The sequence below is a fragment of the Pelophylax lessonae genome (assembly GCF_965119305.1).
Source record: "Pelophylax lessonae genome assembly, chromosome: 6".
NCBI lineage: Eukaryota > Metazoa > Chordata > Amphibia > Anura > Ranidae > Pelophylax > Pelophylax lessonae.
Window position 1 is genome coordinate 108711610 of NC_138773.1, and position 19093 is coordinate 108730702.

Genomic DNA, 19093 nt, shown 5'->3' on the forward strand with positions numbered 1-19093 from the left:
TCGGCCAAAAGGAAGCATCCGAAGATGCGAAAAGGTCAAGTTTGTGAAAGTGTGCACGGACTACCATATTGCCGCCTTGTACACCTGAGCCACAGACGCCCGATGGCAAAAAAAGCCCAAGAGACACTAACAGCTCGAATAAAATGAGCCTTTACCGGGAAAGGAGGAACCTGACCCTTGATAGAATAGGCCTGAACAATCGTCTGTCTGATTCATTAGAAATGGTCACTGCGGAGGCGGCCGATCCCTTCCGAGATCCCTCAAGAAGAACAATTAGAGAGTCAGCCTGCTGAATTGACTCCGTGGCGGACAGGTAGACCTTGACCGCCCGGCCCACATCCAAAGAATGCAAAACAAACTCCTGAGGATGCTTGGGCCGTGTGCACAGCGAATGCAACACAATATCCTCATTAAGGTGGAATGAAGAAACCACCTTGGGAAGAAAAGATTGACTCAGAACCACCTTATCTCTAGTCTTGCTGTGAAGGAGCGCAGCTGCCCTCCCCCCGGCAGTACGCATGCTTGGAAACGCATCGCACCTTTATGACGTCATCCACATCTGACTGCTAACCAAGCCTCGTCTTTATTGACATACCTTGAGCCTTGTTCCTGTTTCCAGTTCCGCCGTCACTGCCAGCCACGGCGAGGAGGGCTTGGTCCCAGCAGGATGGCTGCATGGATCGGATGACAGCGTTCACCACCCACCTACTTCGGAACCATCAGAATGGGTCTTTTTTATGAGCACCTGCTTACAGATGTGAGTGCATATTTTTACCAATAAATGTATATACAAGTCTACACTTAGAGGCGCCTCTGTTCTTCTTTATCTCTATGAAGTACCAGATAAGGAGGAGAACGGCAGGACAAGGCCGCCAATTCAGACACTCTGCGAGCCGACGTGATGGCCACCAAAAAGGCCACTTTTTTGTAACAACACAGACAGAGGAATCTCTCTGATGTTCTCGAAAGGAGGTTTTTGTAACACCGACAAAACCAGATTCAGATTCCAGGGAGGCAAAGGAGCCCTCCTTGGGGGAGCCAAGTGCCGCACCCCTTGAATGAAGGTGCAGATCAAAGAATGCAACGCCAGCGGTCGCTGAAAAAAAAAATTGCCAAGGCCGACAACTGACCCTTGACCGTAATCAGCGCCAGACGCTGATTAACTCCCTTCTGTAGAAAGGCCAAGACCTTCGCCACCGAGAAGAAACGAGGATAAAGACCATCCTCCTCGCACCAAGCGATATACGCCTTCCAGGTGCGGTGATAAATCTTCCTTGAAGTGGCTTTGCGAGCCTTTAACAAGGTAGGGATTAACGCCTGCGGAAGGCCTCTATCCCTCAGGACCTGTCTTTCAACAGCCATGCCGTTAAAGCCAGCAGGATGGAAGGTCGATCCCTGAGACAGAAGATCGTCTCGCAGCGAAAGCCGCCAGGGAGGTTCGACGACCATCTGGACGATGTCCGCATACCGGGATCGTCCAGGCCAGTCCCGGGCCACTAGAATTACTGACAACCGTTTCAACGCCACCCTGCGAAGGAACCTGGACAGCAGTTGAATCGGAGGAAAGGCATAGATCAGCAGGTAGCGGTGCCAAGGCACCACCAACGCGTCCGCGGCGCCCGCCAGAGGATCGCAAGTTCTGGCCACAAACCTTTCCACCTTTTTGTTGAGACGGGACACAAACAGATCTACGTCTGGGGTCCCCCACCGGGCGCACAGAAGGTATGTGAATGTGGAATGTGAACAGCCGATTTGGCCGGTACATGCGATTCGGCCCAAGACAGGATCTCGGCCACTTACATGGCCGTCGGGCACTCTTCGTGCCCCCCTGGTGATTTATGTATGCCACGGCTGTGGCATTGTCCATCTGCACCCGGACCGGACACCCCTGAAGCTGAGATGACCACCGGAATAGGCAAAGCTTTATCGCCCGGAGCTCCAGGACATTGATCGGCACCGAGGTCTCCCCTGCCGACCAGTTCCCCTGGGCACAGAGCGTGCCCAGAACTCCTCCCCAGCCCGACAGGCTGGCATCTGTGGTGAGAATCGTCCACAACAGAGGCTGGAAACACTGGCCCTGCGTCACAGACAGCAACTGGAGCCACCACAAGAGATCCAACCTCACCAGGCAACTCAAGGAAATTCTCCTTTCCAAGGACTGAGGTGTCCTGTCCCACCTGTCCAGGATCTCCGCTTGCAGAGTCCTGGTATGAAATTGAGCAAATGGAACTGCTTCGAAGGCCGAGACCATAAGGCCCAGAACTCGCATGCAGGTCAGCAAAGAGGAGAGATTGCTGAACCTGAGGGCCCGATCTCTTCCAGTAAAGTCCTGAGTTTGTCCTCCGGAAGGGAGACCCGAGATTGAGCAGAATCCAGGACCATCCCCGGATACTGAAGGCGATTTGAGGGAGTCAGTGCTGACTTCTGAAAATTGATGGTCCACCCGAATTCCTAGAGTGTCTGAACCGTCACTGCCAGATCGCTCGACTGGGTCACACATGAGCTCGACCTTAACAAGAGGTCGTCTAGGTAACCGAGGACCGCAATGACTCCTTGAGCAAGCAGATCGTGCACTGCCCCCATGAGATCTCTGAGACGATCGGGAGACAGCTGGAGATTGGACGGGAAGAACCTGTCTGCGGGGCGAGATCGGAATTCGATCTTGTACCCTGAACTAATCAGTTCGTGAACCCACCTGTCCTGAATGCCGGACAACCAGGGTTCCTGAAAACAACGCAGACATCCCCCCACCCCAACAACGGGTGAAAGCGTCCCTTAAGGCAGAGGTGGACTGGACCGCCGAGCCAGACTGTCCGGCATTCGGCTTACCCGACCATGGTGTCTTCTGGCCACCCGGGGGTCGGAAGGGTTTACCTTTCTCTTGCGTCCCGAAGGCACGAAAGGAAGTACATTGAGTCTTGAAGGAGGGTCCCCGCCGCGCATGGGGGGACTTACCCTTGGTGACCTGGGGCAACAGAGTACTCTTACCTCCTGTGAGCCCCTTAATCAACTGGTCCAGATTTTCCCCAAAAAGACGACCCCCCCCTCATAGGTAATCTCAGACACCGTCTTTTTGGACGCGTGGTCAGCCGACCAGCTCTTCAACCATGTAATGCGGCAGATCGCGATCCCCACGGCTGACGACCCGTGTGACCAAGGGAGCTTCGTCCAAAGTCACGTTGCACAGATACATTCCAGTTTGGATGAGCTGATCAACCATTGCAAGGACAGTCGGCGAAGCCGACTCTGCCACCAGGGTGCTGTGAAGCCCCTTGCCCCATACCGTGAGCGCCTGAGAGGCCATCACAGAGGCAAAAAACAGGTTTCAACAGGAAACATGCCACCATATAAATGTGACGGGAGAGTGCCTCCACCCATCTTTCCACCGGATCCCGGAAAACTGGGGAATCCTCCACTGGCATCAAGGTGGACTTATTCAGCCGAGACACACTGTGATCCACTTTTGGGGACACCGTCCAAAGTTTTTCTACCGCCTCCGCGAAAGGATAGCAGACTGCAAAGCGCTTAGGCACTACCAACATATGCTTAATACGCCACCATTGGTCATTCACAATCTTGTGAAATTCCTCCGGGCAGGTATAAGCCTGACCAGACTTCTGGGGTCAGTCGAACCCAAAAGTCTTACGTAACTAAGATGGCTCACCTTCAAGAACAAGAGCTTCCTTAATGGTCGCTAATGATAGCGTCTATCGTAGCGTGTTACCGCGCTACTGAGGGGGGAAGACTCCTCCTCATCCCGCTCAGAAGCGGGGGACAGGGACCCCTCAGGGGGACCATCGTCCGTGGCAACCAATTCTGGCTCAGAGTCAGAGGACTAGGAGGGCACAGGCCATTTTCTGGAAGAGTGTTCTGACATCAGCAGATGCACCTGGGACACTAAAGTCACAAGGGCAGCAGATAAGGAGGCCATTAGGTCTGTGGGGAATTTGTTTTCCTGGGAGTCCATTTTGCCTTAAAATTTAAAAAAAGGGACGCTGGCCCTTTAAAATCTGCGATTCTGCGCCCCCCCCCCCCGCAATTTGCACTAACAGATGAGGCCTCTTGTGAAAACACTCTAGCAAAAAACAGAATTCGATTTGGTCTAATAAATGCCGAGATATGAGCAAAAATCCCCAGCCTGTCAGCAAAACCCCCCACAGCATACCCATACAGCGCCCCCAACGGGGGCAGGGAGGGGTGGACCCCAACCTGGCCAGAATAGGGATCCTACAGAGACCGTCCACCCTGCTATCCCCAAGAGTGGGCCCACAACTCCCCAAACATCCCCAGGGACAAGGGGGTTCAGTACTTAGCAGTCCAGCAGCGGGCACCGCTCAAAAAACAGGAGACCTCCCACCCTAAGTAGGGGTGCCGTCAGCCATGGAAGGACGCTGGCAACATGCGGGAGATCCGGTTGAGACATCCTCTGCTAAGCGCAGCTCAGCCGGCTCGTCCCCATATGGAGGGGCACGGTCGTTGAGAGGCCTGGGCGTATCCAGGACCCTGCGACGCTCGTTGGCAGGCTGGGACTCCATAAGGATCTATATTACCCAGTCCGAGGTCCAGCTCTGCAGTCACTTGTAGTCCTCCAGGAAAGGAATCCCTGACTAGCTAGTTATAGTGAGAGAAAATAAAATCTAGTGTGGAAAGAAAAAACACTGAAATTCAGAAAAAATATAAGAAAGCCAAGACGCTAGGTCTCAGCAGGGAAAGACCTAAGCTCTGCTCCTGACGCTAGGCAGAATGAAACTGAAGTAATATCAGATGGGTAGCTGGTAACGGCTGTGGGATGGCCCCCTAGTGGCGTGCTGAGGTACAAAAGTTTTTTTGTATTAACCTGATAATTATCTGCCTAGCCTGCTCCTGCAGAGTATGCCATTACCCGTTAGCAAAGACTAATACCATCGGGCGGCGACTGTCAGAGGACGTGAACGTTTTTTTTACCTTTGATTGTGGTCCTGAACAATGTACAGATCACAAAGCTTTCAAAGCCAACAACTGAGGCCAAGTCAACATCCCAATCTCGTGTTGCTCACACCGTTCTCAAACCATTTTTACAGTATTGCAGGTTGCATTATTCTGCTGAAAGAGGCCACTGCCATCAGGGAATACCGTTTCCATGAAACGGTTTACTTGGTTGGCAACAAAGTAGGTAGTATGTGTCAAAGTAAAATCCTCATGACCGGCTTTGAAAGGTTTCTCAGCAGAATATTGCCGAAAACATTACTCTGCCCCCATCAACTTGCCTTTTTCCGATTCTGCATTCAGGTGCCATCTCTTCCCCAGGTGAGGGACACACATGGACCCAGCCATCAACATGATGTAAAAGAAAACAATTCCAGACCAGGCCACCTTCTTCCACTGCTCCGGGGTCCAGTTCTGAAGTTCACATCCCTATTGTAGGTGCTTTTGGATGTGGACCTGGGTCAGTATGGACACCCTGACAAGTTTGCACCTACACAGCCCCGCACAAAAACGGCAATGCTCGTTTTTCCTGCCTTTTACACACAAACTTCAGGGACAACATGTTTACTTGTTGCCTAATATATCCCACTGACTTTCAGATGCCATTGTAATAAGATAATCAATGGTATTTACTTAACATGTGAATGATCATGAAATTATAACTGTTTGACAGTATGTGTATATGGACACATCCCTCCATCTAAACAACTTCTTTATAAAATTATACTTGGCTCCTATACAGTTTTGATGACATGTCATCTACACTTCCCTATTTAAAGTATGAGTTACAACATGATAAACAGAAAACATTAGCTGTTTTGCGATCTGACACCAAAAATGTAAATTCCACACTTGGGACTCTTTATTGTCATGGTTAAAAGACATGCTTTTCACTAGCAATCAAGCTTGATCACAACGAACAGTTTGACATTTCACAGTTGTTCTCACGTTGACCGTTTATTGCAATAGTTGATTTTTTGTTTTTCTATGAAAAAAAAAAGCCAATGAACCTAAAATGCAACTTGGCTTAATCGTGACAGCTTTGGATACCATTACAAACAGTCATTTCAGCAAGTTGTCAGAGCTAAAGAAGATATACAGAGCATGAGAAAACTGCTGACACACCACTGATATCCTCATATCCTTTTAAGTAAACACGGTCTTAGGGACACCTAGGGTAGCCTAGAATCGCCCAGCACATTCAGTAAATGTATGAACAGACGGCAATGCAAATTATTATGCAAATCCTGATTTTCAGAGCGCTAGATGTATAGTGAATGTGTGTTATGGTGAATGTGCAGAGAGCAGTGGGTTTAGGTACTAATGGGCATATCTTTTTTAGATACTGTATATGCTGTATCCAGGCCAAAAATTAAAAAAAAAAAAAAAAACAGCTCAGGCTGATTGAATGCTGATTGATTATTTCCCACTGAGGAATAGGAATTCCAGATGTGTACCAAACAGTACACAATAGGCTTAATCTGAAGAAAACTGAACTGGGATTTGAATTATAAATGTGATCAGTTATTTACTTCTTAAAGAGTAACTCCACTTTTGTTGAGGAAAAAAACATTCTCCTTCAGGTGATTTATCTACATTGCAGTGATTTTAACAACCTTTGCTGCAGATTCCTACCTTTCGTTATACTGAAGAAATATAGGTTTGTTGTCTATGTCCATGTGGAAAATAAACGCGCATGGGAGTGAATTCATAACTATCAATCAGCTTTTGCTGCAGGATCTGCATTTCTTTAGACGAGATTTCCTTATGGGAGTATCTTACCAAAAATTACATCTTTATTTCAGGGGATGCCCAAAATCAAATTTGTATCTTAGTGAAAAATTCTGGGGGGGTCAGTAAGCCAATCATATAAGTAGGAATTTATACTTGGGGGGGGGGGGGGGGGGAGGTGTACAGAAAGCCTCCAGGTTACCAAATTGCATTGCAATTTACAGAAAATTACAACACTGCAGATCAATAAGGAAAGGCAATTTTTAATACAATGTAATTACAATATAATGTGTGTAGAAATTGTATGCACTATATTATTGGTTGTCCCACAAAAGTGGAGTAACCCTTTAATAAATATGAGTTATAGGAAGACAGTGTAGTAAGTAACTCCCTGCCCTAAAACGGCTAATGTAAAACAATAGGTTATTAGTAGCCTCAGAGAATATTAATGGAAATATCATGTATAGGTTTTTTACATTATCAAAAACAACAAATAGATTTTAAAATAATGAATAGGATAAATAAAACCCAGATATACTCCCCTGAGTCTGAAGCCCCCATGCACAAGTGAATATATTGGAGTTTTAGGTGTGAAATAGGGATGCAGATATTTCATAATTGGTGGTCTCTATAAAATATAGATAATGAATAAGTAGAACAGGATGAATAAATAAAAATGTAAAAAACATCACTATGATTTAGAGTTTTATCGAACAGTGTGTTAATATAATGTGTGAGATAGGAATATGAAATATATTAAAAACCATGACGGAAAAAGCAAGCCAACACATAAAAAGAAAACTGCACCAAGAAAAACTCAGACTGAACAGGCTGCATGTAATGCGATTGTATAGCAATGATGCCCTCTGTCACTCATATCTTCCACAGCCTATCTGTGTTGAAAAACATCACTGTGACTAAAAGGTTAGGTTTTTCCTTGTTTCACCACTCAAGTCAAAACTTTAGACATGGTAGAGAATGGTTATAACTATAACAGGAAGTAAGAGAGAGTAGAAATTCCCGCCTAAACAGTTGTCACCAGGACAGATTTGTTGTCCATGTGGCATTGGGCACCAGAGAGGGTGAATGTCCTCAGATGGGTACAAACAGCAATTCAATTCTTTGAAACAGTTATCCACTCTATCCCTGGCAAAAAAAAATAAAAAATAATAATAATTTTGCCTAAATAAGACTGAAGCCAAGGCTTGGATACCGGTCCTGGATATTTGTTTCCTTGCAGTAATTCATAAGGTAGGGATAAGTATAATAGCCTGGAAACCTGCAAAGTCAGCAAATCCATATTTGTTACATTATATTTCTATCCATGTCCCTTTTTGAAAGGAAACCTGTGCTGAGAAAGATTCAATGCTGACCTCCTGAAAATGCTGTCTGCTTGGCTTTCACGCTGATTCAATGGCTTCAATCGTCTCCACATTACACTCTGGAGGCTGGTAAGTTTCTCTGGCCATGGCTTAAATTAGTACTGAAGGATGGCTTGGACTGTAGGCGTTTAACCTGATGTACCAATGCGTGTAAGTGATCGGTAGGTTAACATTCTCTATGATGTCGGACAAGAGGGTGCCCCAGGGAGTCCATCACAAGTTAATGGTAGTAGCTCAGAGGTTCTTCATTGTATTATTTTTGTAAGTCAGGTGGGGTTTTAGATTAGTAACCCTTTAACGAACAAGTTATGGCACATTTTTTCATCAGCACACAATATCCCAGTCACATAAAAATGTGTTCACATTTTGTTGAAAAGGTAGCACGGTTGATTTGGTTAAAAAAGGTTTCCTGTCCGGAATTCTGTAAATACAGAAACACACACACACATACAACACTTATATATATGCATTACACGCATGGTTCTGTTGCACATACAGTAAAAAGCGGTCCTTGAATTAGTTCTTGCTTTCCTACAAAAGTCGTATTTTTCAGCATTCTGGCTCAGTAGGAACCTTGGGGGTCTTCTTATTCCCCAGGTATTAAGTCTACACAGGCCGAAGAACAAAGACAGCATCATCCAGAACATAATAGTCATTGTACATATCTCCTTCACATAAATATGGAAGTCGGGTAAAGGTCTCCACAGCGAATCCAGCTTCCTCAAAGACATCAGCCAGGCTGTTAACTTGCTCTTCCCACATGGTTCCATTTACCTGCATGATCTCTGATGGCTTCTCCCACTTCCCACCTGTCAGGAAACATGAGCATAAAAAAATATTTTTAGGTATCTGCAATGTATGCTGGGAACCGTGTACAAACTGAATATCCACATGACCTCCAGAAGATTTTACCCCCTTCATGACCAGAGCATTTTTTGCTATTTACTACCATGCTATTTTAACTGACAATTGCACAGTCATGCAACACGTATGTTTTTTTTTTCTTTTTTGCAATAAACTGGGGGAAAAAAAAAAAAAAAAAAAAGGATGGAAAATGCTGAAAAAAAAAAAAAAACACAATATTTTTTTTTTCTGCTATAGAACATATAAAATAACAAAATGTGTGGCGCTAGTGTATCCCAGATAACTCTAGTGAACAAATATACGTGTATAGAAAATTGTGAGTGATTGAAATGATTAATATCTCTTATCTAAACAAAGGTAATAAAAAATAATGCATATAATGCAGTGAGCTACAAGTTGGTACAATGGTACATGTTGAATGTACGGTGACATTTAGGAGTGAAGAGAAAGAAAAAAGGAAAAAAAGTTCCACAAATCACAAAGTCCAGACTGATGTGAAAACTTGAATCTTCGATAAGTTATCCAAGTTAATGTTCAATGTTGAGTAACACTGAATAGCTCAACCACCACCAACATCAAGGAGGCTTACCGGAACAAATGGACCCAGTTTAGCATACGCCTATGGGGAAAATAGAGGCAGTGGTGTATATACACCTAGTAAGGAAGGGGAGAAGGTAGTTGCAATCTTTCATACTGCTTTCCACTTTGCTCTCCACACCCCTGAATGTTCTACTTCCACCAACACTGGAGACCGCTAAGTAGGAGACCGCTAAGTTACAATGAGGCATGGATATAGTTTTCTCAAATTAGATGAATAATCCAGAAGAAAAAACAAAAAAGCCTCCACATAGTGTAAAACCATACAGTAAGGTGTTTTTTGAAGGCTAAGAACACTTACAATTATGTAGATAAAAAAGCGCTTTCAGTACAATTTTTTGTAGACCACATGGACCGCAATGGCACAAATAAAGCTCGACCTGACCTATTTACAAAAAAAAGGAGTGGCCATGGGAGCCAAGTTAGCACCCAGCTTAGCCAATTTATTCATGACCAAGTGGGAGGATGTCATCTATTCCCAGAAGAGGTCCAATTTGGTGCTGTGGGCAAGATATATAGACGACATCCTCCTGCTATGGGATGGCAGTAACGAATCCCTTGAGGATTTTTTTGGTATTTTAAATATGAATGATAGAGGCATCTCACTAACATGTGAATCCAGCTGTGAGATGATTAATTTCCTGGATTTGGAAACTGAAATACATAATTGCCAATTTAGGTTTAAGACATATTTTAAACCTACTGATCGTAATGGATTTATTCCTACCGACAGTTGTCACCATAAAACTTGCAGTCCGTCATTCATATTCAATTTTTATGTCTACAGCAGAACTGTACTGAAACCCAGGATTTTAAAAAACAGGCCCTAGTTTTAAAACAGAAATTTATAGACAAAGGGTATGATCAAGTAATGCTGGATTTAGAAATACAGGGAACTCTTGAGATTGACAAGAGTTCTCCTTTAATTGACAAATCTCGCCAAAAAAAAGAAAGATACTTTCAAATGGTCTTTCTTTACGTCATTTTCAGTCCAACATAGACATGTTAAACAAATTCTCAACAAACATTGGGATATATTGAAGAGTGACCGAATATTATGTCCCTTGCTGCCAGAGAAAGCTAAAATTATATATAGGGGGGCTCCATCTCTACAAATCAAAATTCCCCCTAATATCATAAATCCTCCATTTAGATTGGGGTTTCTCAACCAGGGTTCCTCCTGAGGTTGCTACAGGTTCCTTGAGCAACAGGAAATTTCTGCCTCTCAGATAAGTTTCCAATGTCACCATTGTTCCTTTTAGCTATCTGTAAGGGGGTAATTCTTCCCAATGATGATGTAAGGAGCATTCTTCCCACTGTCTGTTACACTAATGTGTCATGAGTTGTAGAATTTTAATTTTTAGTAGGGGTTCCCTGAGACCAGAAATTTATTTCAAGGGTTCCTCTGTGTTGAAAAGGTTGAGAAAGGCTGAGTTAGATCTTAATTTTTCCATCAAATGATTGGTTACTATGCTTGCAAAAAGTGTAACATGTCAACATATTGTTCGAGATAAAGTTAGGACACAATTTATATCTACCGCCACTAATCGCAGTTCTTGCATAAAACAAATTTTTTAAATGTACTACTAAGAATTTGTTGACATGTCCTTGCAGGCCCGGACTGGGACAAAAAATAGGCCCGGGCATTTTAGACTGAGCAGCCCAGGGGGGCGTGGTGGGGGGCGGCGTTTGTCGGGACAGTTGATGACAGGATTTGTGTATTAGATTACGGTACCTTTTTTAGTTTAATCTGACAGACTGGGTCCCATTTAGATGAGAGCTGACATATGATGCTGTTTATTTTTTTTCTTACTTTAACCGCTTGCTGACCGCCGCACGACTATTTACAGCGGCGGTCAGCCCCTCACAGGCAAAGCGACGTAGGACGACTACATCGCTAGCCTGTGAGGCTCTAGGGAGCGAGGGCGCGCCACCGGAGGCGCGCTCCCGCGCGGTCACGGACCCCCCCCACGCGTGTTCTGGGCACTCGCGATCGTCCGTTACACCGGAAGAAAGGCAGGCGGCTAATGTAAACAAAGCCGCCTGTCATTCTTCCCTGTGTAAGAATGGAGATCACACGGTTCTACTATGTAGGACTGTTGATCTCTGTTCTTACACTAGTAGCCACAGCCAATAACAGTTAGAAACACGCCCCTAGGGACACACTTAGCCCCTCCCTCTCCAATAAAGTTAACTCCTTCACTGCCAGTGTAATTTTTACAGTAACAGTGCATATGTATAGCACTGATTACTGCAGTAATGTCACTGGTAACCCCAAAAGTGTCAAAAATGTCAGTCAAGGGTCCGATCTGTCCGCCGCAATGTCGCAGTCCAGCAAAAAAATAAAAAATTGCAGATCGCCACCATTACTCGTAAAAAAAAAAAAAAAAAAAACACAACAAAAATGACAAAAATCTTTCCTTTAGTTAGTAAACGCAATAACTTTTGCGCAAACCAATCAAAATACGCTTTTTGCGATTTTTTTTTACCAAACATAGGTAGCATAAAACAAATTGGCCTAAAATGTTAAAAAATTTTGATTTTTACATTTTTTTGTTGGGAATTTCATATAAAAAAAAACAATGTGAAAAAACGGAATTTTTGTAAAATCTTACCTGTAAAATTCCTTTCTCTGAGTCCTCCGACAGTCGCCGCCTCTTCATATTCGTCACATATGGGGTATTAGACTTTGCTCCGAAGGAGTAGCTAGGCAACAGAATATGTTAACATTAAAGCTTTTAACATATCCCACCCTCAAGGGGTGGTCCCCTCAGTCAATACCCTCCTACTTCCTGCAACCATATCTCAGTTTTAGTGGAATAGCAGTAGAGTATACAACCAAACCCCAAAAGAGGGGCGGGGGCGGCGACTGTCGGAGGACTCAGAGAAAGGAATTTTACAGGTAAGATTTTACAAAAATTCCGTTTTCTCTTACGTCCTCCGACAGTCGCCGCCTCTTCATATTTGTCACATATGGGGACGTCCCAAAGCAGTGCAAACATGAGGGGTGGGAAACGCATCCGCGCCGAAAAGGCAACGCAGTCTCTGCATCAAAGAAAGGAACCTTACCAAAGGAAGGAAACCAGCTGGGCAACAGTAAAAAACAAGTGCTCAACAGGAGCAACAACCCAGGAAAAGACAAAAAAACCAGGGGATACAAAACTTATCCCAACAGCCAGGAGTCCCCAACAAGGGACCCTAGGGAACAGCCGCACTAAGAACCTTGCGGCCAAAGGAAGCATCCGCCGATGCCTGAACATCTACTTTGTAGAATTTTGTGAAAGTGTGCACGGTCGACCAAGTCGCCGCCTTACACACCTGGGCTACAGAAGCCCAATGACGACAGGCCCAAGACGTACTCAAAGATCTAGTAGAGTGCGCCTTCACAGGTACAGGAGGAACCTTCCCCTGCAAAGCATAGGCCTGCCTGATCCATTTGGCGATGGTAGAGGCCGAAGCCGCCATGCCCTTCCGAGGACCCTCTGGAAGAACAAACAAGGAGTCCGTCTTTCGAAAAGACTCAGTCGATTTAAGGTAAACCCTTATCGCCCGAACAACATCCAGAGAATGCAATCTCACCTCCTTTGGATGTTTAGGCTTCGCGCACAGCGAAGGCAAGACAATATCCTCATTAAGATGGAATTCCGAAACTCGTTTCGGAAGAAAAGAAGGATTAGGTCGCAAGACCACCTTATCCAAATGAATAACCAGGTACGGAGACTTGCAGGACAAAGCCGCCAGCTTCGACACTCTGCGAGCCGAAGTGATCGCCACCAAAAAGGCGACCTTTTTGGACAACATAGACAACGAGATCTCCCTGATCTGTTCAAAAGGAGCACGTTGTAACACAGATAGAACGAGATTCAAGTCCCAAGGGGGCAGAGGATCCCTCCTAGGGGGAACCAGATGCCGCACACCCTGAACAAAGGTGCCAACCAAGGAGTTGGAAGCCACGGGACGTTGAAACAGAACGGCCAGCGCAGACACCTGACCCTTTATCGTAGCCAGCGCCAAACGCTGATCAACACCCGTCTGAAGGAAAGACAGCACACGGGAAACCGAGTACGTGCGGGGTGAAAACCCCCTGGACTCACACCAGGCAAAATAGGCCTTCCAAGTACGGTAATAAACCTTCCCCGAGGAAGACTTCCTCGCGTTGATCAAAGTATGAACGACCTCTGGAGAGAGACCCTTCTCCTTCAGGACCTCGGTCTCAACAGCCAGGCCGTCAAAGCCAGCGACTGTAAAGCAGGATGGTAAATCGGTCCTTGAGACAGTAGATCGTCTTGAAGAGGCAGACGCCACGGGGCGTCGACCGCCAGATTCACGAGGTCTGCGTACCAGGACCGGCGAGGCCAGTCCGGTGCCACAAGAATCACCATGCTGCGTTCCGAGTGTAACCTGCGAAGGAACCTGGACAGCAACTGAATCGGTGGAAACGCGTACATCAGCCTGTACTGATGCCACGGGGCCACTAACGCGTCCGACGCGTCTGCCCGAGGGTCGCGCATCCTTGCCACGAACCTTCTCACCTTGTTGTTGAGACGAGACGCGAACAGGTCCACATCTGGAAGACCCCACTTCGCGCACAACATCTGGAAGACAGCCGGGTGGAGAGACCATTCTCCCTGATCCAGGGTCTGGCGACTCAGATAGTCCGCCTGCCAGTTCTCCACCCCCGGAATGTGAACCGCCGTTATCGCCGGGACATGAGTCTCGGCCCAAGACAGAATGTCGGCCACTTCTCGAGCCGCTCGGGCACTCCTGGTGCCCCCTTGGAGGTTGATGTAGGCCACCGCCGTGGCATTGTCCGTCTGCACCCGAACCAGGCAGCCCTGCAGCCGGTCCGTCCAGCGATGAAGACAGACTTATCGCACGCAATTCCAGAATGTTGATCGGAAGGGAAGACTCCCCTTCCGACCAAGTCCCCTGGGCGGACAGAACGCCCAGAACACCACCCCAGCCCGACAGGCTGGCATCCGTGGTGATCACCGTCCACGAGACAGGACGAAACGACTTGCCCCCGGACACCAACGGGGACTGGAGCCACCACAGAAGGTTTCCTCTGGTGCGATGACTCAACGAGATTTGAAGATCCAGAGATTGAGGTCGCCCGTCCCACCTGGACAGGATCTCCGCTTGGAGACCCCGCGTGTGAAACTGGGCGAAGGGAATCGCTTCGAAGGCTGAGACCATCAATCCCAGACATCTCATGCACGTCCGCAGAGACGAGTGCGGAACGTCCCTGAGGGACCTGACTTCCTCCTGGAGAGTTCTGAGTTTGTCTTCCGGCAGGAAGACCTTCGCCTGCACCGAGTCCAGAATTATTCCCAGGTAGGGAAGACGAACCGACGGACTCAGTGTCGACTTTGGAAAATTTATCGTCCAACCAAACTCCTGCAGAGTTTGCATCGTGACAGACAGGTCCTTCTCCAGACCCTGGCTGGTCGCAGACCGAACCAGAATGTCGTCCAGATACCCCAGGACAGAAACGCCCTGGGCCCTCAATAACGCCAGAACCAGGGCAAGCACCTTGGTGAAGACCCGCGGAGCCGAGGCGAGACCAAAAGGCAACGCCACGAACTGGTAGTGATCCTCCGCAATGGCAAATCGAAGGAACCTCTGGTGACCCTCGAAAATGGGGATGTGAAGATACGCATCCTTCAAATCGATAGAGGCCATGAATTCCCCCGGAACCAGGGCAGCCACCACCGACCGCAGGGATTCCATGCGGAACTTGCGAACCCGCACAGAGCGGTTCAGAGCCTTCAAGTCCAGAATTGGACGAACCTTGCCCTCCTTTCTGGGCACGGTGAACAGATTGGAATAAAACCCCCGAAATCTGTCCCGATGAGGCACCGGAACCACCACTCCCTGAGCCCTCAGGTCCCGCACCGCCAGGTGCAGGTCCCGCAAACGCTCTGGAGACAGTTGAAGATTTGAGGGAAAAAATCTGCTCTCCGGCCGAGAGAGAAACTCGATCTTGTAACCAGATCGAACGATTTCCTGAACCCATCTGTCCCGCACACGGGCCAACCAGGGCTGAAGAAAACCGAGCAAGCGTCCCCCCACCCCAAAACTGGGTGAGGGCGCCCCTTCAGGCCGAACTGTTATGGGCTGCAGATCCGGATTGGCCGGACTTCTGTTTACCAGACCAGGGCTTCTTCTGAGAGCCTTGACCTTTGAACGGCTTGCCCTTGTAGTGCGGCCGAAAGGCACGAAAGGACCCCTGAGGGGGCCGAAAATTAGCATGCTTCTTCCCAGAAGCTCCCTTAGCCTTGGGGAAATGGGGCAAGAGAGTGCTCTTACCCCCGGTGATCCCCTTAATCAACACATCCAGGGACTCCCCAAAAAGGCGAGACCCATCATAAGGTAGATTGGCTAAGGTCTTACGTGAAGACTGGTCCACCGACCAACATTTCAACCAAACCAGGCGGCGAGACAACACCGCCACGCTGTGCACACGTGCGGCCAACGGAACCAGGTCCAGGTCCGCATCACACAGATACATGACACCCTGGTGGATTTGATCCACCATATCTAGGGTCGCCGGCGAGGCCGAATCGGCCACTAGGACGCGCCTAAGCATCTGCGTCCAACTTGCGATCGCCTGGGCCGCCATGAGAGAAGCAAACAGAGCCTCAAGCATAGAACCCATAACAGAATAAGTAGGACGGGCAAGAGACTCCAGTCTCCTATCCGTGGCATCACGGAACACAGGGGAATCCTCTGCAGGAATCGCAGTGGCTTTGTTTAAAACCGCAATTGCGTGATCCACTGGGGGAGGCACACACCACCTTTCATCAGTGGAAGGCGAAAAAGGATAACGCAGCTTGAATCTACTTGGTACCGCAAAAGGTTTGCGCAGATTGCGCCATTGTTCCTTAACAGCGCGCTGAAAATCATCATTGCAGGGAAAAACCTGCGGCGTCCTGCGTTTTCTCTGCGTCCCATAAGCCAAGGCGGCGGGGGGACACACTTCATCCTGCAAACGCAGCGTTTGCTTTATGGAAGCAATCAACTCATCCATGATTGCAAGCTCTTCAGGCGAGCCAGGGGGAGAATTATCAACCCCCTCAACTTCAGCCTCCACCTCGGACCCCACTAGATCAAGAGAGGAGCGGGACCCCGATAAGGAGGCCCCCGCCATAACAGCCCCATCACCTTCACCCTCAGAATCAGAGGAAAGAGCAACTCTGGGCCTTTTAGTAGATTGAGCAGCCACCAGCATCTGCACCTGAGCAGCAAGGCCAGCCACAATAGTGGCTAAATCCCCCCCTGGGGGGGAAACAGCGGTCCCCTGGCTTTCCACCAAGGCTGTAGGAAATTTGCCCTCCTGAGAATCCATTGCCCCTGTAATGCCAGACAACAAAGGGTTAACTGCCCCTTTTAAGCAAGCGCGGCAAGCGCAGCCCACCGCACCACACTCAAGCACAATAAGACCCCCGCAGGGAATATGCAAACTGAACACAGGCAATGGATAGCAAGAACAGAAGGATAAAACCTGAGGAGACCCTCGCCGCTGCTGCTGCCTCGATCGGTGTTCCTGGAAAGAGGAAGTGATGCTGCCAGGGCGCTCTATGTAAGCCTATGGAGGCTACAAGAAAATGGCCGCCATGCATGTAAAACATGCGGCCGGAGCGAGTGTAGGCAAAATGGCGCCGTTTGGCGCCGAAACCGCCGCTCCACAGTGCAATAAAACACACATTACATTCCAGTATCAGAATACATGTCAGATCGCCGCAGCGATCGCTGTATATGCCCAAACATGCCAAAAAAACATGCCCCACAGCACACAGCTTCACACACTGACCAGGCTGACACACACAGTGTCACACAGCTCCCCCCCCCCCTTGCAGCCCACAGCACGCAGCCGAGAGATAGGGAGACAAGCAGTGTGAATAGAGGCAGGTTACACAGTCCCAGACTGACACCCCCCCAGACAGACAGGTCCCCACATAAATACACTTACCTCACATGGCGTGGGGGACCCGCACAGGCGAACAAGCCGCTGCACATGAGGCAGGGAGAGTCGCATTCAAGACGCACAAAATGGGGGTTAAGAAACCGCACAGCGTCCAGTGAGGTAGCCACCTCACCAATCATCCCTGCACCGAACAGGGATGGGTCGTTCACTGTGCCAGGAGCGTTACCTGGCTGAACGCTCGATGGCAGACTGGGAAGCCACTGACCCACGACCTGCGACCAGGGGGATCAGCCCGAGACCCAGTCCGCATGATCCTCTTCATCAGAAGAACTAACTAACGCTGACAAAAATAACAGCTAAGTAAAGGTAGAGAGAAAACTCAAACAAAATTTTAAAAAAGAAAGAGTCTGGGGCAGAAAGCCCCAGCACAGAGAGAGCCAGCCACTCCTGACAAGCTAGACATTAAAACTGAGATATGGTTGCAGGAAGTAGGAGGGTATTGACTGAGGGGACCACCCCTTGAGGGTGGGATATGTTAAAAGCTTTAATGTTAACATATTCTGTTGCCTAGCTACTCCTTCGGAGCAAAGTCTAATACCCCATATGTGACGAATATGAAGAGGCGGCGACTGTCGGAGGACGTAAGAGAAACATTGTTATTTTTGCAAAATTTACGCTTTTTTTTTTTTGTTTATAGCGCATGATCAAAAAAAAAAAAAAAAAAAAAAAAAAAAAAAAAAAAAAAAAAAATCGCACAGGTAATCAAATACCACCAAAAGAAAGCTCTGTTTGTGGGAAAGAAAAGGACGTCAAATTCGTTTAGGTACAGCGTCGCACGACCGCGCAATTGTCCGTTAAAGTCACGATGTGCCGAATCGCAAAATAGGGCCCTGGTCAGGAAGGGGGTAAAATCTTCCGGGGGCTTAAGTGGTTAAATCCTGTTTTGATGGTTGAGTCCTAAAAATAGTATGAAGCAGCACAAGATAAGGGTTACTCTAATCAAGGGTTAGAAAAATGTTTTCAAAGAAATTGGGAGTGCCAGATACATAAAAAACAAATGTCAACTTCAAATAAAGTAAATGCTGTAAACCACTTGAATAATAGCAAGAAATCAACTGAGCTTTGGACCTTCACACATCAGATCACCCCAATTCCTGCACCTTCACACATCAGATAAGCCCCAATTCCTGCACCTTCACACCTCAGATCAGCCCCAATTCCTGCACCTTCACACCTCAGATCAGCCCCAATTCCTGCACTATCACACCTCAGACCACCCCAATTCCCGCACCTTCACACCTCAGACCACCCCAATTCCTGCGCCTTCACACCTCAGACCACCCCAATTCCTGCACCTTCACACCTCAGACCACCCCAATTCCTGCACCTTCACACCTCAGATCACCCCAATTCCTGCACTATCACACCTCAGACACCCCGATTCCCGCGCCTTCACACCTCAGACCACCCCAATTCCTGCGCCTTCACACCTCAGACCACCCCAATTCCTGCACCTTCACACCTCAGATCACCCCCATTCCTGCACTATCACACCTCAGACCACCAGCCGAATGGCCAGCTTCTGTCAGACTGGCTGCCATACACACAGGCTGAAGCCAGCCGACAT

The 19093-nt window shown here is 47.7% G+C and overlaps 1 protein-coding gene across 1 annotated transcript in view; it reads right to left on the bottom strand.

Annotated features, from left to right (window-relative positions):
• Positions 1 to 8042: 8042 nt before the first annotated feature.
• METTL9 (methyltransferase 9, His-X-His N1(pi)-histidine) overlaps positions 8043 to 19093 on the bottom strand; it is a 98959-nt gene continuing 87908 nt past the window's right edge. The window contains exon 5 of the mRNA XM_082261992.1: positions 8043 to 8887. Coding sequence (XP_082118118.1) covers positions 8685 to 8887 — 203 coding nt within the window. The 3' untranslated portion in view covers positions 8043 to 8684. The remainder of the gene's footprint in view (positions 8888 to 19093) is intronic.